Genomic DNA, 23,717 nt, shown 5'->3' with positions numbered 1-23,717 from the left:
ACCAAATTTGGGTTGGAATTTTCAACGCAAGACAGATCCTTAGGTCTGATTAAAGTGTGTTTGAAAACGTAATTACCATACAAGCTATTACTGTTACAAATCTACACTTAAATGTAAAAATATAGCAATTGCAACTACAGTCAGTAAACAAACAGACAAAGCACTAATTTCACGGTGAAATCATCAAGTTTACAAAAGATATCAAATTATGTAAACAAACACAAAGTGCAAAACAACAAAAATTCATGTACAAAAACAAACAAAGGAACAAAAGTGAATGCATACCTAGCATGGGTATTTTTTCCCGCAGAAAGTAATCTGGCGTACTGACAGCACTGGAGGCAAAGGCGCTGAAGCGGTATCGACTTGACCCACTTCGCGAACCCTCGCTGCGACGGCTCTGTCTCGACACGGGGGTGAATGAGATACGACCTCCAAGAAACTGTGCCGACGTGTTTCGAGACCTGTCAGCTCTCTTTCCACTTGAGGACCTCAAGATGCCTGGACGGACATTCTGGGAGGCCTGAGAATCATGTACAACAACCACAGCAGAGGACAGTTTGCTGGTTTCCCGTAAGACATCATTACTGACCACGTTGTTTTTCAAATTAATGTCTTCTGAAGAATCAGATGCAACCTTCTCAGCATTCTCGTCAGCATTCAATTTCAGTTCTGTTTGAGTAAACTCTCGCTCCAGAATTTTATCAATTTTGCCGGACAACACAACCTCGCCCATAGCAGCGACAAGAACCGACGAGGAAACCAGGCTGGCATACTGATCAAGATTTAAAGCTGGTGTAGACTGTTCTGTTGTTCCTTGATCTTCATTTATGTTCTCTGGTTTTTTTGTTTCATTTTCCTGGCTTTTTTCCATCGCACGTTCTTCCTGGCCATTTTCTGTCCCATTTTTCTTCGGGCTCTCCCTGGATCTCCTTACATTTGACTGCTGTGGTGTGCCGATGTAAGGGACTTTGGTGGGTGACGGTCTCAGAGGGGGTGAGCTGTTCAAGCTTGGTGAGCTCTGCGCTGTCAATGGCTTGCTGCGAGAAGCCCTCAGTGGGTCCCGGTGACGCAAGGGTTCTAATGTCGTGGCAAGGATTTCAAGCTGTGGCAGTGTGCACCTAAAATAAAGAAAACAACACGGGAAGAAGTTTTAGAGTGTACGTATCATCAGTTTATCCACCAAAAAGCTTCAAATTACCATCACTAACTCATCTTTGTCAGTGGTAATGGCTAGCCTTCTTAATTGTGTGGTGTTGTTGTTCTATTTGTTCTGGTGGTTGTTGGTTGGTGAATGCTTCTCAGTCAAACGCAATAAAAGTGAGTCGAGCAAGCGAAATCATTTCTTGTTCTTTACTTCGCAAAGGTTCCCGCTCGACTGCCGAGATCTTTCACAAGTCTCGCGGTCTCACGTGATCATACAGGCACACATCTTATTAGTGCAATGCGCAAAACAAACCAACAAGCGCGCAACAATGTCATGGACAGTCATCGTCTCACATACACCCCTCGGGACATGCAACGGCGTCCCGACGTTGACCAAGTATAATCAACGGCCAAATGTTACAAGGCAAAGAAAAATTTTGCACAAACAATTCTTTACCACCAAAAGAATTCTTAAAGACAAAAACGTATGGCAAAACCACAAAGACAATCGTACGGTACATCAATGGGAAGCCACACTATATCCAAACAAATATAAACTGTGCACAACGCTTGCCAAAACATAGGGTGCAAAATGACAACATATCTACACACTGAAAACCATCACACTGAAGCCACAAGTTGCAAAAAAGATCCCCAGTCAATTTCATTTAATAAGCCTTTGTCAAAACGTTTAGGCTAAAAAGTTACTATCTAAAATATTTGTCGTGGCCAAATACATTCACCCTTGTCATTACAACCACCAAAAGCAATGAACATACACCACCAAAAAAAATTATATAAAAGATCAGGAAATATATGTACATGTCCGGAATTTGTACCATGGCAGCAATCTTCTTCTCCATCTTGTACATGCACACACAAAAACACACAAGCACACCTAAGAGTGTCTTGAACATACCATCAACATTAAACTGCAATCACAAAACAATGTAGCCTTGACTACGCATTGATTTCATTGCAGCATCAAATCTTGGAAGAAAAACAAAAACTGAAAACAAGTTCGGACAAAAAACACAAACACCCCTAAGAGTGTCTTGAACATACCATCAAAATTAAACTGCAATCACAAAACAATGTAGCCTTGACTACGCATTGATTTCATTGCAACATCAAATCTTGGAAAAAACAAAAACTGAAACAAGTTCAGCCCCAAACAAAAACACAATACACAACAAAACACTAACATGTTATCTCCCTTTAATCATGTGATCATAAGACAATTTGAATGACACAATGTAGCCGTGACTACAACTTGAATTGACTGCAACCTCGAGTTTTGGAGAGAAAAACAAAACAGATTCTCTCCCTTTGATCGCACCATGTTGCTTCACCCTTGACAAATCGGTCAAGCACAACCAATTTCCAGAAAGAAAAAACCAATCCGGTATAAAAATTGATCTTAAAAATGTATCCATTATTCCTTTGTCCTTTCCCAACAATTGACTATTCTGCAGCAACCACTGACAATTCCAGCCTTGACTGAACACTGTCCTTTACTACAAGTCTAATTGGAAATATGTTACCTCCCTTTACACAAAGTACAAATGTGACCCTCCACCACGAAATGAGTCGCATGTCACCTTTGCATGATTTTCATATTTTTACATTTTCCTAAAGAGTTTTGTATGCTCTATCCAGTGGTGAAAACCGTTTTAGAAAAGAGCGAAAACTGTTTGAGTTATAAGCCTGTGACTAAGGTGACCCTCACGCTGTTACCATGCACTCTCCGGACTTATATCAAGCCTAGCGCAGAACCGCGCGAGGTGACATGCGACTCATTTCGTGGTGGAGGGTCACAAATACGTAAAATTTTACAAACGTTGAATTTTCGGTTTCTGCAACCAAAATCATGCAATAATCTTATACACTGTCTGCAAAAAAACAAGAAAACCTTGACTCTATAATTTATCAACGCCATCCTCCAAAAGTCAAAAATGAATTTGCACTGAAAAAAATAACAGAACCTCAAAAAAAAGAAAAACACAAAAAAGAAAACATTCAAACTGTCAAAATTGAAACGTTTATGGTCACTCTGTTCTGTACAATTCCAAAATCAACTTGTCATGCAAATCAATTCCTTCATGCAAAACGTTTGAATCAACTTGTATCAATGCTCTCAAAAAAATCATTATCAGCGGACAATTCCAGATTACGTCAAAATTTAATTATCACTGCTTCCATAAAATTCATTCTAAACATTTCAAATGAAAGAACAAATAATCTCTGCAACTATTTACCATAAAAATTTGTGAACAACACAGTGTTTTCATTAGTCATAATAATGTTCTTTTCTTCCTCTCAAATATCTTCCATTACACCATTATACAAAGTACCCAGAAAAGTTACTTCCCTTTCATCATATGAAAACACCACACACAAATAAAACGTTTCTATCCTGGCCTTATACCAATCTTTCAACCGCAATTTTACAATCTGAAATCATACAATCTTGGATACAGTCAAACCTCCATTCCTAGACCCTACCCTGCTTGTTCCCTCAAGTCCCACAATAGAGGTCAGACAGTATTGACAACAATTTGAATGCGGCTGATTTACAGCCAGTCTTACTAAATAATTCCATCCTAAAAGCTAGTTTAGTCCATCAGACGCAAACTCACCAATAACTAACATTTGCAATTTTTAGTCTGTCAGCGTACACTAAACATTACTAATCACAAATGTACATGCTATATCAAAACATTTCTTTTCTCTGAGATGCAAAACAGAAAAACAGCAATTCAATCAAAATGGCAAGTTATACATGTATGCAATTTCCAATAAAGCAGAATTGACTACACATTTTGGATTGCACAATCTTTCTACATTCATAACAAAATTCCGAATCCTCAACCTGAATACAAGAAAAGATGACCTTCCATTTGCAATCCCCAATATAGTAGCGAAAGCTACCAGTTAAATGGTTACAAATTTATCCTCATTTCCCAAAAAGAACTCATTCTTTTCTAAGGATTACCCCTTCATCTGTACCAAAAACAAAAACAATGCCACCGTGCCATGCTGATGAAAAACCATCCTCCCATCTTCTCTCATTTTGCACATGACCTCACATAGCACATTTTTGCGTCAACCCTAAATGTCATAACACAGAATTTCTTGTCCACTCAGGCATCACCCTACCATCAATCATTCCACCTAACCTGCACTCCTTTCATTTTAAAATGTCTTATAAAACAATCCCTAATTATATCAACAGTCCAAATATGTGCCAAGTGTACTCTGGTAACTACCTTTCTTGGGGGAAAAAAAATCATGTAAGCGGCAAGAGCCTGCAATTTACATTGGCGGTGCAAACTGCCTGAACCTGACAAAAACCCTTCACAATTGCAATACTTATTCAATGCACCGCAATGCAAACCACAACATAATATATATCCAACAACAATTTCTAATTACACCCCTTGTATCAAGCACATTCAAAAATTCCTCCAGCTGTAGTGCAAGTCTTGGCCTCTTTTAACCAATACCCTCTCATTTACTGCCACTGTATCTACATGCAGTACATACTGCTTTTCATACAAATATAGCTTTATCATTTACCAACAAATGTATCTAATATTTCTTGGTCACAACAATATCTTCACTTTCTTAACTGCATTCTCTGCGTCATACTAATAAACCAAATATAGTGGGGTGTTTTCTTTCTATACTGCACCCATAGTTTATTTTCTAATCACCTGCATCATACTGCATCATGCTTTCGTTGGCCATGCCGGTCTCTGGACCCCACGTTCACACTGCTCCATCCTGAGACAGCTGGTCAGCCGGACTTCACTCGACCTTCACTGCTGTCTGGCAGTCGAAAACTTCGCCTCGCTGGCAGCGCAACGGGTTATGCGCTGGTTGGCACAGCTACACAGCTACCACGGACGATGGCTTCACTCGACCTTCATTGCAACCGGTGTAGGTTTTACTCTGGCAGTCAAAAAACTTCGCCTCGTTGGCAGCGCAACGGGTTATGCGCTGGTTGGCACAGCTACACAGCTACCACGGACGATGGCTTCACTCGACCTTCACTGCAACCGGTGTAGGTTTTACTCTGGCAGTCGAAAACTTCGCCTCGCTGGCAGCGCAACGGGCCATGCGCTGGTTGGCACAGCTACACAGCTACGACAGGTCCCCGCCCGGTGTCCTTTCTGGCTTTCTTCTTCTGCTTCGGCTCCTTCAGTTCCGTTCAGTCCGTACAGTCGACGACGCCATTTGTGGTGTTGTTGTTCTATTTGTTCTGGTGGTTGTTGGTTGGTGAATGCTTCTCAGTCAAACGCAATAAAAGTGAGTCGAGCAAGCGAAATCATTTCTTGTTCTTTACTTCGCAAAGGTTCCCGCTCGACTGCCGAGATCTTTCACAAGTCTCGCGGTCTCACGTGATCATACAGGCACACATCTTATTAGTGCAATGCGCAAAACAAACCAACAAGCGCGCAACAATGTCATGGACAGTCATCGTCTCACAATTGTTTTGAATATATATATGCAACAAAAAAGGTCATGGTCGAAGCATAATTATTCTTAGAGGTTACTATATCTACGAAAGCTGATGTTACTGAAAGATAATACATTTAATTCTGTATGGTGTTTTAGAAATACCTAAAAAAAATTGAAAAACAATGCTAACCACCATATAATAAATAATAAATATTACCAATTTTCAGTCACTTTGTTATTTAGATTACCTAAAAAATAAAAAAAATAGTTTAGAGAAGACTGTTGACCACGTTTACCTGTTAGCTATGCTGTATAGAAGCACTTTTTGCTGCCATGGCTGCCAGGACTGTGCCCACTCGCAGACGGTTCTGTAGATCTGCTGGTTGTTGAGAGTGGAGTAGCTGCGCTCGCCGAGTCCTGGGCCGCTCTTCAGTGGCGGAAGGTGCACCACCCCCTCAAAGTTCCCAAAACGTAGGCCTGCTGCTGGGCGCACAGCATAGCCACGAGTCTGTTGTATGGGCACTATGGAGGATGGCATCTGGGAGTATGCAATCAGACAAGATTGTTAAAAATGCAATATTCTGCCAGTGTAAGTATAGAATACAATGTTGAAAACTTTACAATTATGCCAATGATGATTATTCTGAGGTCTGTCGTTTGACATCAAAATTGATGAGTATACCCATCCATGGTGGTGGAATCAAGTGACTGAAGCACAAGTATTACCTTTGGAGGCAAAGCCAGTCAAACAGGTTTGAGATTTTAGAGCAAATTACTATGTAGCCCTTCAAAAACTGGTATGGGTACACAAAGGTTCCCAAGAGCATACAAGGAGACAGCAACAGCCAGACCCCAGGCCATCACGAACAGAACTCTACAATTGACAGGTGTCTAACCGGCAGCAGTGACATACAAGGAGACAGCAACAGCCAGACCCCAGGCCATCACGAACAGAACTCTACAATTGACAGGTGTCTAACCGGCAGCTGTGAGTACAAGAAACATTGAGCTACTATAAATAGCCCACGCTCAAACAGCCAAACAAATCTGCAGAGTGTCTGCTGTGAATGAAGGGTGACGCAGTAGTCTCCCTTTCACAGAGGGCAACACCGTGGCTCTTGACTGTATTATGTACGTAAACACTATCTAGGCTCCTTTAACTAGCACACCTGGTGAATGTCTCTTTTACCTGAATGGCTGATGCATGTGCCTTTGCCCGCCAGACCTTCTTTGGCACTCAAACATCAAACCAGCAAACGGTGCAAATAAAAGATTGCTAAAGCCTGCAAAATTCTGCCAATAAAATGTTTATACTGAAGCTAATTTCTTTCCCACCCAACAGATCAATCAGCCATAAATTCACCACCGGAATTGGAAACCAGATTTTAGAGGTATAGCGTAGGTTAAAAAGCTTATACGGTAGAGATTTTCTATGAGAAGATTGCATACCTACAATATATATAGGCAATACATTCACTCTTCTAATCAGTTCCACACACAAACACAAATACACACACAAGCCTACAACAAATACGAGGATAAATATACTTGATGATAAAAATCTCAACACAGGGTTTTTTCTTCAATCATTAAATTACGCGATCAGTAACTGATAGTCTCTTACTTTGTAAACTCTTAACACGTGCGTTTAAAACATATGTCACTTCCTCACAGCGAATAAATAACGGATGGACATGTACAAAAGGATCATTACTAGGCAAGTATACGGAACTTCTGTTCTGGTTCAACTGAGTGATTTTAAAAGAAAAAGTAGCTCGTAACACTGCATTTCTTACAACGAAATGAACAAAAAAACATTCTAATATAAAATGCAATCCACACAATTGATAAATCCCTGTATGTGAAAAAGTAATGACACACCTTGGTGTAATGGTTCTTGTCCTAAAATCGCATGCTGAAGGGTAGTGTTTACGCGCGGTACGCCACCATTTTGGATTGCCAAGGACTCCGAGGCGAAAATGAGGCTTACTTCCGCTCCACTAAACATAGTCTCGGTGCATAAAAACAAAAAGCATACAGGCTAGCAAAGACCACGAATGTACTTTCGATTTTCCCAGCAAATCTGCGAATCATGCAGAAGTTGTTTGCATCTCCTGAAATTGGGGGATCCAGTCTTCAAGTGTCACGTCTTTCAGGAAGAGGGTGGAAATCCTTGCTTTTGCTAGTGCATGCCATCGAGTCATTTCTATCCTTAGCAGATTATGACTTTATTCAGTTATTCTGCAGAAAAACAGAAATGCTGGAGAAAAACTGTTTGTTTCTGCAGCATTTCTGCATAATGTCATCTTTCACGAGAGCAACGTTTTTTTCTGCAGTAAAAACAGTTTTACTGCAGAAAAAATTGAAATCAAGAATGCTGCAGTAAAACGGTGCTGCGCGTTGTTTTACTGCAGAAAACCTGTTTACAGGCTTTTTCTGCAGCATTTTGTACTGGCTCATTATAATGTTGGAGCACGCGAGCCCCCCTCTGCCGAGAGATGGACTCATCCAGAATTACCAAAGTTGTGCGTGACACGAATGTATTTTGTCTGTCTGACTTCCTTTCCGCCGGAAGTTCAAAGTTTCAAATTAAACAATGGCAGAACAAACTATTATACTATCCCAGGGGGCGACGAATACAAACGCTACTTTACAAGGTCGTTCGTTTTTCTCCAGAAAAACTGTCACAGACTATTCTGAAGAAAAATTTAATCGCAATAATGCTGCAGAAAACCAAGTAAACATTATGCTTCAGAAAAACTGTTTTACTGCGCAGTAAAAAAAACGTTGCTTCGGCGAAGGATGACATTATGCAGAAATGCTGCAGAAAAGACAGTTATTCTCCAGCATTTCGGTTTTTCTCCAGAATAACTGAATAATGTCATAATCCGCCAAGAGCCAGTACAAAATGCTGCAGAAAAAAATGTAAACAGGTTTTCTGCAGTAAAACAACAGCACCGTTTTACTGCAGCATTCTTAATTTCAATTTTACTGCAATAAAATGTTTTGCTGCAGAAAAAAACGCTGCTTCGGCGAAAGATGACATTATGCAGAAATGCTGCAGAAAAGAACGGTTTGTCTCCAGCATTTGTCTTTTCTGCAGAATACATTTCTGTCTGGGCTTACAGGGCCGTATACTTATCTTGACTTTGACTTTGACTTTGACTTATTAGGTGTTTGAGGCCCATCACAGGCCTGTTCACCGCTCTAATATAGTTTTTCCTTAAAAGACACTTTTCCCCGAGTACGCAGTAGGAGGGTCCTGCAGACTTTAATTGTGTGTCTGTCTGTTCGTCTCGACTTGACAGCTTATTGCTGGGAAACTACTGGGCGCAGTTCGTTCAAAAGTTGATACACTAACTTGATAATAGGTCCGATTGATCGTATTAAAACTTCATAATGTTACCTGCGATCTAAATGCGAAATAAATCGCAAAAGCCACTCTTAACGGTGGGAGTTTTTGCGGTGGGAGGCTGGTCGCTTTGCGAACAGCCAGTCACTGAACTAAAGGCAGCTGAGCCGAACACGTCACGCAGTGACGAGAAAAGCATGATTTGCAAGCCCAGATTTGGTCTCGGCAAAGAAACTACAACACAGTGCTTGGTCTCGGTGAGACTGAAAGAGAGAGAGCGACAGATACACACAGTGATTCAAGGCGCACAACTATGCACAGAACCACCACACACACACACACACACACGCACACACACACACACACGCACGCACACACACATACACACACACACACAACTTCCACAGAACCACACACACACACACACACACACACACACACCGACACACACACCATCCACAAAACCACCACACACACACACACATATACACACACATACACACACTTACACTCGCCTGCACGCACACACGCGCGCGCGCGCACACAACGTCCACAGAACCACCACACACACACACGCACACACACACACACACACACGGCACACACACACACACACACACACACACACACACACACACACACACACACCACCACCACCACCACCACCACCACCACTTTCGTCTTGATTCCCAGTCAATGTTAAAAACCTTTAGTCAAAACTTGACTGAATGTAAAAAAGAACACTACACACAAAAAGTTGTAACAGATCCTGTTCGATGTAATAAAGCTTTTTTTAAATCTTATATATAGTAGGCTCAGTAAGAATGTCCTACTGCTTCTCAGTAAACTTACGCCGCCGTGACCATGCAAATTTACAGGGGTCAACCAGAATTCTATTTTGCGTAAAAACTATTTAGCCAAGAAAGTCTGTGGAGTTTCAATGTTCCATTACACGTTGAATTGGGCATTTCAATTTATAGAGCATTACGTATACGTACGTGACTATAACAACAAAATCGTGTGCAATGCAAACCTGTGCTTAAAAACGCTAAACGGATTTCTAAAATTCAAAGAAATTGCTGTGTGATAATAAATGGACATACGTGAAGGATCAAAGCAAGTTACATGCGAAATCTTACGGATAATTTTTAGAAAAACTGAAGTTGTTTTTTTTTGCCTTGTTGTGTTTGGTTGAGGCAACGTAAGGGAACTGAGGCACGTTATTGCTCCACATTACAAATAGCGAGTCGTTTACAAGTCGCCAGGGATGCCTTTTGCCTGTTGAACACAGAATGACATTAGTCATTTATTTAAAACACTCTTTATCACGGCTTGGAATATTTGAGCAGGCTAACAAGAGAAATCGACGTTCGCGTTCGACGCAACGCAGTGATCTTCATTCTTAATTGAGTGATCGTGTTTAGGTTCAGTTCATCCTTTCGTGTTTGCTCTGTAACGTGTGTGTGTGTGTGTGTGTGTGCGTGCGTGCGGAACATGGAACTTGGCGGTTTGGGAGCCTTTTGTGGTCTTGGACACGATTCTTGTTCTGTTTTTAGATTTAAAGTCTTTGATATTTGTGTTCGATCTTTTCACGAAGCATTTCCAGTTTTTCCTTTGTTACGCGAGTGAAGCACGAAGTGCTTTCACGCTACAAACGGTCTAAATACCGCCGGCGCCATGTCACAAGTTTATGCAGTTGTTACAAAAAAATACAATCATTTTTTAATCAGGCGTCGTCAATGCCAACGTCACTCACAGAACGACAAATTAGTCATTTAGGGGAAGGGTCCCTAATATGGACCGGCTCCTAATATGGACCACCTCCTCTTCTGACAAACTAACCGTGCAGCGTTCAGTCTTAATTTCACGTTTAAAGCGGACTAGTTTCTGTCCACAGGCAAAGCTTTTAACACACAAAAATTGCTGTATATGAGAGCCTAAAATGTATATGATACACTTTAGTTGTGTTGGCCCCGAGTTTCTGTTGGAAACCAAAACATAATAGCAAAATCTCAAAGAATGTGTGTGTCCCCTACTATGGACCACCTTCAACAAAGAGGAGAAAAGAAAACATAAATCCTGGTTTTAGTCATTCATTTAGAAGCTTTCTGAAAATAACCTATAACTAGCCCTCGAGCTTTCAACACATATATCAAACAGCCTTCTTAACCTGAAAGTTGATTATTTCAGTTATTTTCTCTGTTTTTGATAAATTTCTTAAAGCCACCATCCGCCTCCCGAAAACAAGATGTTTCTGATCACTGAGCTCCCCGAGAACTGCTGCTGAATAGCCATTCAAGTGATTTGTAAGTGGCATTCAATGTTGTTGAAAGCTATTGCGAGTGTGTTCCCTTGGGTAAGTAATGCTGTCTTAGCGAAAAGTTGTCATCGTGCTGTAAACCTCCAGTGAGGCGGAGTGAGCCTTTAAGTTTCCTGCTGTGCTCCAAATATTGTTATCGACGAACCAAAACAAATAAAACAGAAACATATTTGAATAAGTCTGACTTTGTTTTTTGTTTGTTTTTTGTTTGCTTAACGCCCAGCCGACCACGAAGGTCGAAGGGCCATATCAGGGCGGTGCTGCTTTGACATATAACGTGCGCCACACACAAGACAGAAGTCGCAGCACAGGCTTCATGTCTCACCCAGTCACATTATTCTGACACCGGACCAACCAGTCCTAGCACAACCCCATAATGCCAGACGCCAGGCGGAGCAGCCACTAGATTGCCAATTTTAAAGTCTTAGGTATGACCCGGCCGGGGTTTGAACCCACGACCTCCCGATCACGGGGCGGACGCCTTACCACTCGGCCAACCGGGCCGGTGTAAGTCTGACTTCCACACTTATTTGTATCATGTTATTTTGAAGTATAGGGGGCTTTTCACAGTATTCTGTGAAGGCCTCTTAACTGGTCCATATTAGGCGCCAAGGCTCCTAATATGGACCAGTTGCGAATTGTTCTGTATGTAAATTTGCTGAATGTCTATCAAAGCTAATTCGCTCTACAAAAGAGAGAAGGACTACCAAACACAAAATGAAACTTCTTCGTAAGAAAACAAGCAAGTTATCAGCATGATCGGTCTAGCAGTTTTCTCGGAATCGATGTACACACACACACACACACACACACACACACACACACACACACACACACACACACACACACACACACACACACACACACAAACACACACACACATACATCTCCACCCTCGTCTCGACTCCCCTTCTATGTTAAAACATTTAGTCAAAACTTGACTAAATGTAAAAAGAAGCACAGCTTGGCCGGATGAGACCCCCCTGAAGCTGGAGAAGCTGTTTGGCGACCTGGTGGCCCTAAAGAAGACGACGGCATTCGTGCCGCGTGCCACATGAGTGAATGTCTAGAAGGAGCCAACGAGAAGAAGAAGATCAGCATGAAACAATATGTGGTCCATATAGGCGACTTTCCCCTAGTTGTTTAAAGGAAAACCATCATTTCATAAACAGGCAACACCAATGCCAACGTCACACTCAGGACAACAAGTTTGTCATTTATGTCGCGCAGTGTTTTAGCCTCAGTCGTTGACCGGTTCCCGGGAACGTTTACTGTGCTGTTCATTGTGCTTCTGGATTTGTTGTGAGCACACAGGTGTGGGTCAACACGGAGGATTGTCATACTTGGAGTGGATCGTGGCGACGACATGTCAACGTGACTAGAAGGTACATGTCAGTGCTTGCCCTTGTTCATGTTGTGCAGGTCTCTCAATGACACGCTTTCCTTTTATCCCTTTTGCAAAACATGTATTGAAAGCAATGTTTATTTTGTATTTGTTTGTCCAGCATATGAAAACTTGCGTGCAGAGTTTATTCCAGATAAATATGATAGAATACCATGTACGTTTAGGTTGTCAACATTCATACAGTCACAAAACCCTAAACACGTCAAGAGCTTAGCCATTTTTATTTGTAAGGCCAAAAAACGAAAATAATTTGTTGTTTTTGTTAAGCTGTGGGTAGTGCAAATTATATTACGTTGATGTCTGATCAAATTAATATTTTCATTAAATGGAATTTCTTGGGTTTTTTGCGTATGTCCGGGTGATTGTGAATCAGTACAATGCGAATGCAAGCGCGTGGAAGAGTGCCAGATTTACATATATTATAACAGATTGACTGTGCGCCTAACACGTTTGTTTTAATGCCTTTGTATTTGTCATGGTGTATCACATTATTGTCTGAATTAAATCATTCCTGAGTCCTGAGCTTCCCCGACCGACCCTAAATTTTCCTCCCGACCCGAACACTTCTTTTTCATCCTTAAAAGTAATTAAAATGACATAACCTTGATTTTGCAGACGTTACAAGCAGAGCTGCTCTTCTGAGAAATACGACATGGCCAAAAAATTCAATGAAATAAATAGTCATAACAAAACAAAACAAGTCGCATGAAGCGATATAAAAACATTTAGTCAAGCCGTCAGCATCAAAGTCATCCTGACCTCAGGTCAAAATGAGTTCGGCTCATTCTCTCCCTGACAGGATGCCTTGAGTTTCCTTGTCTGGCAAGGAAACCGATTTTTTTTTTTTTTACATATTTAGAGCTTTTTGCAATGTGTTATGGATGTAAGCAGATTCGCGATCGTCGATAATGATTTTTCATGGTGTTTTGTAATTTTTAAATTACAGAGGAATTTTTATTTTAGACAGTTTCAAGCGAGCTATGTTTCGCGGATGTATTTACTGTGTGCAAACAACTCTAAATATGGCATAAGTGTCACGTGATAATTAATCAACCGTTTGGTTTTGCGCTCGCTGGAGCAGACGATTTTTTTGTCAGTGATGCAACCATATATTACGGTCTCCTTCCGGCAGCAGTCCCAAAATTTAGACTTGTTTTGACCTTAGAACGATGTCTTTATCATAACTGTGAAGAACAGAACGGAGATCACTGTCGAAGTCGGCCAATCTGCAATCATTTTCGTCTCGCGAACACTGCTCGTGAACAACATATGGGAGATCACTCTGTATTCTGGTTTCGATAAATTCGCGTAGGACTGTCGTGTCCGGTCAGAGAGACAACTGGCGATACCCGTGGAGCGAGGATTATCAGAATGCATCAAAGTAACATATCAACACCAAAAATCAGCCATCGCCGAGACTACGAGACTATTTTAAGATAGTCTCGACTAACTTAACCTATTTTCTGTACTTCTGAGCACATGTTTAGAGTAAACATATTATGTATCTATTTTGGATTCAGGAGAAATTGAGGAATACGATGCATTCATTTCTAAATCTGTTAGTAAAAATTCGATTTTAATGACAACTTTAATGAGCTAACTAATTAACTAATTTTTAAGCTCCAAAGCTTAAATGCAATCCCATAGTCCCGACTTCGTCGAAGATTGCTTGACCAAAATTTCAATCAATTTGATAGAAAAATGAGGGCGTGACAGTGCGGCCTCAACTTTCACAAAAAGCCGGATATGACATCATCAGAAATATTTATAGAGAAAATTAAAAAAAACGTCTGGGGATACCACACCCAGAAAATCTCATGTGCAATTTCAAGAAGATCGGTCTAGCAGTTTTTTCGGAATCGATGTACACACACAATCAATCAATCAATCAATGAGTCTTATATCGCGCATATTCCGTGGGTACAGTTCTAGGCGCTCTGCAGTGATGCCGTGTGAGATGAAATTTTATACGGCCAGTAGATTGCAGCCATTTCGGCGCATATTTACCTTTCACGGCCTATTATTCCAAGTCACACGGGTATAGGTAGACAATTATTAACTGTGCCTAAGCAATTTTGCCAGGAAAGACCCTTTTGTCAATCGTGGGATCTTTAACGTGCACACCCAATGTAGTGTACACGGGGGGAGGTTCGGACACCGAAGAGAGTCTGCACACAAAGTTGACTCTGTGAAATAAATTTCCGCCGAACCTGGGATCGAACTCACGCTGACAGCGGCCAACTGAATACAAATCCAGCGCGCTACCAACTGAGCTATATCCCCGCACACACACACACACACACACACACACACACACACACACTCGCACACACACACACACACACACACACACACACATATATATATATATATATATATATATATATATATACACACACACACATACATCACCACCCTCGTCTCGATTCCCCTTCTATGTTAAAACATTTAGTCAAAACTTGACTAAATGTAAAAAGTGGACCGATCTATTGCCCCAATTAGTTTTGGCATCACCGTCTTCTTTTTAGATCTGAGATATCTTCCTTACTGCACTAAGGATCACATAAAACACTAGGGATCAATTACGCCTTTTACGAGGGTCAAACACATAATCACATTTTGACATATAAAAACACATTCAAACTGAATACATAATGACAAAAATATGTCCCTAAAACAAGATACGCTTTAATTGATTGTGTTTAGGGTTCGTCCTTTCTTGTTTACTCTGTGACACGCGCGCCCTGTGCGTGTGTGTGTGTGTGTGTGTGTGTGTGTGTGTGTGTGTGTGTGTGTGTGTGTGTGTGTGTGTGTGTGTGTGTGTGTGTGTGTGTGTGTATGTGTGTGTGTGTGTGTGTGTGTGTGTGTGTGTGTGTGTGTGTAGAAATGGACAAAAAACATTTATTGTTGATTTTGTAACGTGATAACTACAAGAATATCTCTTCAGATTTCATTTGAACTGATGAAAATATTCTTTATTGGCTGTGTGACATAGTTAGACAAAAAAATTCGTCATCTTTCAATGAGAGAAAAAAAACACGCAAGAATTTCTTTTTTTAATTCTGAAGAACATAACAAATTACACTTTTCTTCTGTACTGTGCAGATTACAAAAACAGACTTTTGCAGCTGAGGGCAAATAGTCGTATCCTTGGAAACCTCTCAACCGCTCTGTGAGGATAACGACGGTGCCAGCTGGGTTGTGGCGGTCCGCAGAGAGAACACGACCAGGAAAGAGAAAGACATTGACTCGAATCTGTGTTGGCTTTTCCATTTTTCGACTTCACATATGCTCGGTCACTGGAATAAGCGGAACACTTTAAAATAATAAACAACACCGTAGCGAGTCAGTATACCTGACTGGTTCACATTCTTCAATTAAGCCAGTGGACAACGATACACAAAAGAACAAACAAAGAACATTGTTCTCAAATCGATTCAACGTTCCTGTGTGATTTTGAAATAGCACAAATGCTTCACTTGAGCCAGTGGAACGCAATACGTTAAACAACACTGAAGGCTGTTCAAGGCGCCTCTCTGATTTTCAAACTGTCACACATTCTTATCTAAAACCAGTGGAAGACGAGATCCGCAAAGCACCATTGAAAGAGATTCAGTGTTCCTGTTTGATTTTTTAAAAGCTCAGATTTTCCACTTGAGCCATTGGAACACAATACACAGAACAACATCGAAGCGGTTCAGTGTTCCTTCGTGATTTCTTAATAGCTCAGATTCTATATTGGAACCCTTGGAAGACAAGCACAAAAGAAGAACATTGAAGCAAATCAGTATTCCTGTTTCATTAGTACCCAGCACAGATACTTTACTGGAACCTGTAATTAAAAAAATACAAACAATACAGTATTGAAGCCATTCAGTGTTACTGTTTGATTTTGATCGGCACAGATTCTTCGCAGAAACCCGTAAATAAAGTACACTGTTGGATTTTTTTTTAATCCCGTCTTGGCGTCAGCAATGCATTTTTCAACATCCTTGGCTGTGTTGTTTTTCGTTTCTCTGCAACTGGTCAACGCTTTTAAGAGTGAACTTTTCGCCATTCCAACGACCGGAACATCAGGTTTTGTGTTCTCACACAACTTACTGTTCAGTTCTAACCAGGGCTCTGCCGGCACGTGCGCCTTGAAGTGTTTTCGAACAGCCTCATGTCTGTCCGTCACCTTCACTGGGGTCAAAGAGCCGGGCAACTGTCGAGGTCACAACCAGATAATGTCAACTGTTGACGCAAGGCAAAACAAGGCTGGCGCAAGGTCGTTCGCATTCCCAAACAAAGAAGGTCAGTAAGCCTTGGTTTGTCTTTAAAGGCAGGACGACGACTGTGGTGAAAATACTGATGACAATACTGATGATAAGATAATACTGGTGATCCCCGATGTTTCTGATCCATGCTAGTCTTGTGATTCTGGAAGTTGTATGTGAATGTAATTTTTTTTTCTCAGCTATAATTATTCGCAGATTTTGTTGCCTGTAAGCATTGTGTCACCAGTGAACAAAACCTCTGATATATATACGTACACGTATAATGTATTTCCTGTTTATTTTCTAGCTTATTGATTCGCCTGTAACTGTTTCAGTGTGGAAGATGAAAAGCTGCAACAGTGCTGCGGACTGTGGGTCCATCGCAAACGTCAAGTGTCACCGTGGAAGCTGTGTGTGTACCGCTGCCTTCCCCCACTTCTCCGAGAGTCTCAATCAGTGCGTCAGTGGTCAGTATAATACTCACATGTCGACGACGACGACGATGATGATGATGATGATGATGATGATGATGATGATGATGATGATGATGATGATGATGATGATGATGATGATGATGATGATGATGATGATGATGATGATGATGATGATGATGATGATAGTGGTTGGATGATGATGATGACGACGACGAGTGCCAGAACTGAGAAGGTGGTGGTGATGATGATGATGATGATGACGATGATGGTGATGACGACGACGACGACGAGTGCCAGAACTGATGATGATGATGATGATGATGATGATGATGATGATGATGATGATGATGATGATGATGATGATGATGATGATGATGATGATGATGATGAGTGCCGGAACTGAGAAGGTGAAGAAGAGATGGGGGGGGGGGGGGGGTGACAAAGACGACGACGACAATGTTTATTGCCAGATGAAGATGATGATGACGATTGCCAGTCCATGGGTTAGACCAACGGCTTAGTTAGATTTAGTTTCCGCAACCAACCAACTACATGTATTATCCAGAAATGCTGGTGTTCATACATGTATGCAGGCTCAAATTAGATTTTCTCTTCGCCTCTGGGGGACTCTGCTAGAGCAAATATCCTAAAACCCCGTTTTCACTATTAAACGAGCAATTAATAAAGTACTTGTAAAAATTACAAATCTGTCAGCATCTGATTATAAATATGTGGAAATCCTTGCACTAGACAGACCTATCTACAGCAAAGGGTGTTTTGATGCATAAAATAATATGTCAGGCACCAGCCGTACATTTATAACGTTTTTACCCAATCCATTCTGCTCATACCGATAAAGTTACTACAGGTATTCCAAGAACTGATCATTCAAAGCCAGTGTGGTACATTCTGGAAGCCTGCTGTGGAATTATTTGCCTACTATATTGAGGGTAACTATGAATATGAACTTTTTCGAGCATCAACAAGCCAAACACGTTCAAAACAAATTATAAATGCTGATGTGAATTTATGACTCCGGATTTTTTTCTCTCGAATGTATTATAAAGTTGATGTTTTGGAATGCACAACTTATCTAATCTGAACTGATCTTATTCTATCTGATCTTATCTTATCTCTCTCTCACTCTCACTCTCTCTCTCTCTCTCTCTCTCTCTCTCTCTCTCTCTCTCTCTCTCTCTCTCTCTCTCTCTATCTATCTAAGTTTGATTTCCTTACTGTATTTCAAATATAAAATTCGTCATCACTCTCTGGCCTTTTCCTTTCTTGCAGGCTGCCCTGCGTCTTCACTAAGCTCTAACTTCATGTTATACCCTCAAGCGGGTATCGATGGACACAACTGGCTGGAATATGGAGGCACCTCAGAAGAATCGTGCCTGAACGCCTGCCGTCACACCAACTTCGCTTGTCTCTCTGTGGAGCGAAAGTCCGACGGTAAATGTAATTTGTCAGGTATCACGTCCCGAACAAGCTTCACCACCGCGGACTCTGCGAATTGGAAGTTTTGGCAGCGGAATTGTAAGTGAGGGTCCGTCAACTACTAGTCGACGCCATGATGGATTTGATTGACGTCAGATGTCACGTGAAAGCAACTTTGTTAAAGGCCACCATCGCAGGCGCGACAGATGTAACTCTATTTTTTGGGTGTGTGTGCTTGTAATACATTATGTGTCGCTGGTAACGCTAAATGTATCTCTATGTGCTTATATATACTATATCAAGGCTTTGTCTCCTGGAAACGGATGCTCGCTTTTAAATATAATATTATATGTTGTGGTGTCAATCATTCGAGTCATTTAAATTGTTATTTAGATAGACACGTGGAGGAATTCGGGGGTTGTGATTGGATAGTCTCAAACACCCTTATTCCGGGCGGTGATTATTCCATATTTCTATGGAAGTCGTTTAATATTGTACTGTATATATATTTATAACAACAAAACTACACATACTTATATGGTCCCGGTTTAACACGAACAGATGGTCTTTTCACCGCTATCCTTCAATCGAATGCTTGCCTCACGCGAAAGATAATTATAAAAATTCTAATTTGCTTATTTCCGACGAAACATGAAATAGTAATAAAAATGTATGTCCTTGAACACAGCAAATTCTCCGAACAGAAAAATTGTCGAGCGCGGCAAGGCACGTAAACCGCGTAGCCAAGTCTGTGAGTCTTTACCTAACTTGAAAAATGACTTTCGGTCAGTCAAAATGGAGAAACAAATCTCATAAAGATGAAGTTTTTTGTTCTTCCTCATCGTCATTTGGTATCAGTTTTTTAACAGGCGTAAAACCTCAAGCTTGAGGTTCTGATGAGTAGGAATTCCGCTGCGTTGTTCAGTCGCGAGACGGCAGGGAAGTATCTATCACGGTGTGTCAACTGATTCCGTTCATCCACCGGATGTTTCCGTTCATCCGCAGGATGTGTCCGTTCATACAGCCTCATTTTCGTCACTTGCTTCGGGAAAAACGTTGTGGTAAGTCGTGTGGGCAGCGCGCTTGTGTGATATTGAAAGAATAAGGTAGCGAAATGGTTGGGCTATGTGTACGATAATAGTACCAAGGTGCTGGTGAATGCTAATAATAACACACGCGGGCCGAACGTGGCAAAATTGCCTGATTTTTTAACATTTTCTTGTTTTTCTCGCTCTGTTATCGAATCTGACCCCTGATTTTCACATGATCACCAAAACCATTGCCTGTTACGACATTTCGCTTGAACAGAAGTTTATAGAAACCCATGGCTTTTGTACAATCACTTGTCTTTTGAAAACATGCAGATTCCGTTTATACCCCATGTTTCCGTTCGTACAAAAGTGCATGTTTCCCTTCGTACGAAAAGCGTTTCCGTTCATACACATTCGTTAGATCAGAGTGAAACAGGCCCCCACTACAAGTTCTGTGTATTCCAATCGTCTTCAAATAGCACAAAGTACGAATGCGTGTGATATTGGACCTATGGCAGGTTTCACGGTAATCAGACTCTTTGATGTGTGTAAACTTTGCCTTCAAATTACTTGCTTACTGTGTTGATTTTCATCATTTTTTCTGCTTGGCATAAGTAAGTATGGTATTTGCAATACAAAAAAAAATAAAAGCTAAAATGTTTGTGTTTGAGCGATTATTTGAGCGAGTTTTTTCGAAGCGAACGTGTGAATCCTGACAGACACCATTTCCTTCTGTCACATGACCCCATTTCAAAGTGTGATTCAAGCAGACACAAAAATAACACACAAAACGTATGATAATGGGGTTATTAATTCAATTAATACACAAGGTTAGTCTCTGACTAGATAAAATGGGGAAAAAATATCAAATAGGAGCATAAAACCGTTTCTGGACAAAATTTCAATCGCCACCGAAAGCGTCTGTCAGGAAAAAAACCACGTGCTTTGTTTCAAAAGCAAAGCCTAATTTTACACATCGCGTGCTTTTGTCTTTGTTATTCTTGCTTGTCAACATCATTTTATTGATGTTCTTCACTGGAAAGCAGGTGTATCATCAACAGTATCACAAAATCGCAAAGAATGAACATTTTTGTTGTGATCCGACCGGTGTCTGTAGACTGAATCACACGTTCGGCAAACTTCGTTTTTAACGGAAATAACCGAGCCTTTCATCGGAAACGACGTTTCAACCGCTTCAGATCGTAAGCAGGAAGAAAAAGAGGAATGCGATACCCAGTGAGTAAAACATTTAATCATTTTTAGTGCCTTTTGATCAAGTTTTGTTGCGTCTGTCAGCAACGTTCGTCAACCCAACGTTCGACACAGCGACGCACGCATAAGGATTTGCAGCGTTTGCATTCGGAAAGTGAGGGATTAGTGAGTTCGTTTGCATAATTTCAATCGCTAGTAGGTTTTCCCTTCGTCTCCCATTCTTGTGTTTGCATGTTATTGGCATTTCATTGTGTAAATTGAAAGTTTGTGAGTAACAGTAGTACAATCTGTCGAACGTTGGCGACGCTGACAGACGGAAATATCGAACGTTGCCTTCAATGACAGAAGGGCTTGGCGATCGTACTTTCGATTCGTAGGAACACAATATAGAGACAGCAATGTGCGCTCGTTACCACAACGGTCATGAACCGGTGTAACACGACATTTTTACTCCACGAAAAATTGACTCCGGGCAGGTTTCACGGTTTGAGACATTCTGTTGACTGCACAATGTGCTCTGATGTCTAACTTGTACCAATTTTTTTGTTATATACTATGCAAAAATGTGTCATTTTGAATTAAATTCTGAGAAAAAAATCGCGAACGTGTGAATCCTGACAGACGCCATTTTCTTCTGCATGACAGCAGCCAACCTTTTATGTGAAAAGAGAAACGCAAAGGCACTCGATTCACACTGATTGGTCATATTTGATAGCAGAGCTGCAATATCTAAACATACAAACAAACAAAAAAGCCCAAATATGAATTTTGCATTGCATATTTTGCACACAAAAAATCCAATCGAGAACCGGAAGCTGTCTGTCTGACACTAAGTCTTCACAGATAAACTAAGTAAGCTACTTTACCATAAGAAATGATAACATGATTTTATTTTGACATTGAAAACACACCTTTATAGTCTGTACTTCATTGGAAAGCAATTACAATGACCGAAATTTCGCGAAATTTCGTGCCGTGTCCATTTTTGGGAATGTCCGACCGTGGTCGACCAACGATCGCTACTATCACTTACATTGTAATTTCCGGGAAATCCTATGCCGGATGTGACGTATTACACACCTTTCAAAGTTGAGGCCCAATGCGGGATTTGTGCTAACTTTTTTCAGGTGCGATTTTGTTGTTTTTATTGCCTTTTTGTCGAATAATACTCCGTCTGTTAGCAACGTTCGCTACCACACGTTCGCCACTGCTTCATGCTCGATCAAATTTTTTTTAGCTTTTTCACAGATTATAGACGTTTGATTAACGTTTTCTTTGCAGTTCTGGATTTCTAACCGGTGTCTCTTTGCTGATTTTGCCGATTCACTTTTCATACACGAGCGAGAAGTTGCTGTCAGCTAGCAGACGTTGCAAACGTAGGCAGTACTGACAGGCGGAATTGTTTTTTACTTAAAGTTAAAATAAAATATATAGATTTGTTTTACATTCTGTATTCATATAATGTATGCAATAATCATTATTTTAGAATAAAACGAGCAAGTGTCTTTTAATGACAAAAAAAGTGTTCCTTGGTAATGAAACATGTACGAGGGGTATTCTTGAAGTCCTTGGAATCTTATATTAGCGCACAGCCCACCGTTAATTTGACCACGCCATTTTCTCGAAATATCCTTCCTGAGCTGTGACACACGTTGACATTCTGTAAAAATACCTTTCAAAGATTTCGGCTTGAGTGTTTTTGCCGATGCCCTAAACTTAAAACACCACGGGCAGGCAATGATGCTTTTAAGGTAACCGTACGCTGCTCCCGGCCTTATATAATTGTGGCGATTTGTCCTTGTTTTCCAAACAAATATGACCACCTTCTTCTTGCCAGTGTTCCGAGATCACCAATAGTTGATAGGGGTGGAGCCGTTCAGGAACATCACAACGGCTGATCGATGTGTTGCCAGGGGTCAGATTGATAGACCCAAGTCCCCATCGCCTTCGACAACATTCATAAAACCCTTACACTCTCTATAGTGACAATTGGAGAATATTTGTATGCACATTCCGAGACATACCCCCTTTTGTGCAATAAAAGAGCACGGGCACCCACTGTCTGCAACGCTCGTGTACCCGCAAAGGCTTGTGCCAGATCACATTCAATTACCTATGTGTCCTTTGCCTCCGTGTGTGTCCTTTGCCTCCGTGCATCATCTCTCTTCAAGGTTTCAGCGACAGCAACGTTTGTTGCAGTAACAGCATTCAACTGTCGGTCTGGCCGGGTGTCATCTTTGAAGACGTGTCTACCCGATTTAAATTCATTGTACCAGTTGTAAGTACTCGTTTTGGAAGCAGCCTTCTTCCCCCAAAATTCCCACAATATTCAGTAGCTGTTAGAAACGTAACAATCCTTTTAGAGATGTGTATACATCATTGTTGTAAACTCCCTTTTTGGGAGCTCCATGACAGGCAAATATACATGGACGGGTAGTGTTCATCAAGAGCTGTTTTCTTTGAAGAGGAAACTTTGAGATACATGAACATTTGTGTCATCGCCGATGAAAGGTTGCCGTATGCATACTTCATTGTAAATATCATGAGGCATTACCAGGAGCTTGGAGTCTAAGGACTTCCAGAACACTCTAGGTATCTTGGCTTTTCTTGTTGTTTTCGAAATTAGGGGGTATATATACTATAAGTTGATTTCTGCCATT

General features: G+C 41.0%; 1 protein-coding gene and 1 non-coding gene across 2 annotated transcripts in view; both read right to left on the bottom strand.

Moving 5' to 3' along the window:
- Positions 1-7,567, bottom strand: part of LOC138952716 (uncharacterized) — an 81,567-nt gene extending 74,000 nt beyond the window's left edge. Inside the window, exons 1-3 of the mRNA XM_070324423.1 lie at positions 7,492-7,567; positions 5,907-6,148; positions 286-1,121 (exon numbers count right to left, since the gene is read on the bottom strand). Of these exons, the coding sequence (XP_070180524.1) occupies positions 286-1,121; positions 5,907-6,148 (1,078 nt within the window). The 5' untranslated portion in view covers positions 7,492-7,567. The remainder of the gene's footprint in view (positions 1-285; positions 1,122-5,906; positions 6,149-7,491) is intronic.
- Positions 7,568-11,713: 4,146 nt separating this feature from the next.
- On the bottom strand, positions 11,714-11,786 carry Trnat-cgu (transfer RNA threonine (anticodon CGU)). The gene has a single exon. It is a non-coding gene; the product is annotated as a tRNA-Thr (tRNA).
- Between the last annotated feature and the right edge of the window lie 11,931 nt (positions 11,787-23,717).

Source organism: Littorina saxatilis, linkage group LG17, assembly GCF_037325665.1.
Source record: "Littorina saxatilis isolate snail1 linkage group LG17, US_GU_Lsax_2.0, whole genome shotgun sequence".
Taxonomy (NCBI): Eukaryota; Metazoa; Mollusca; class Gastropoda; order Littorinimorpha; family Littorinidae; genus Littorina; species Littorina saxatilis.
The sequence above is the reverse complement of the archived record's forward strand: the minus strand, read 5'-3'. Positions and strand labels throughout refer to the sequence as shown.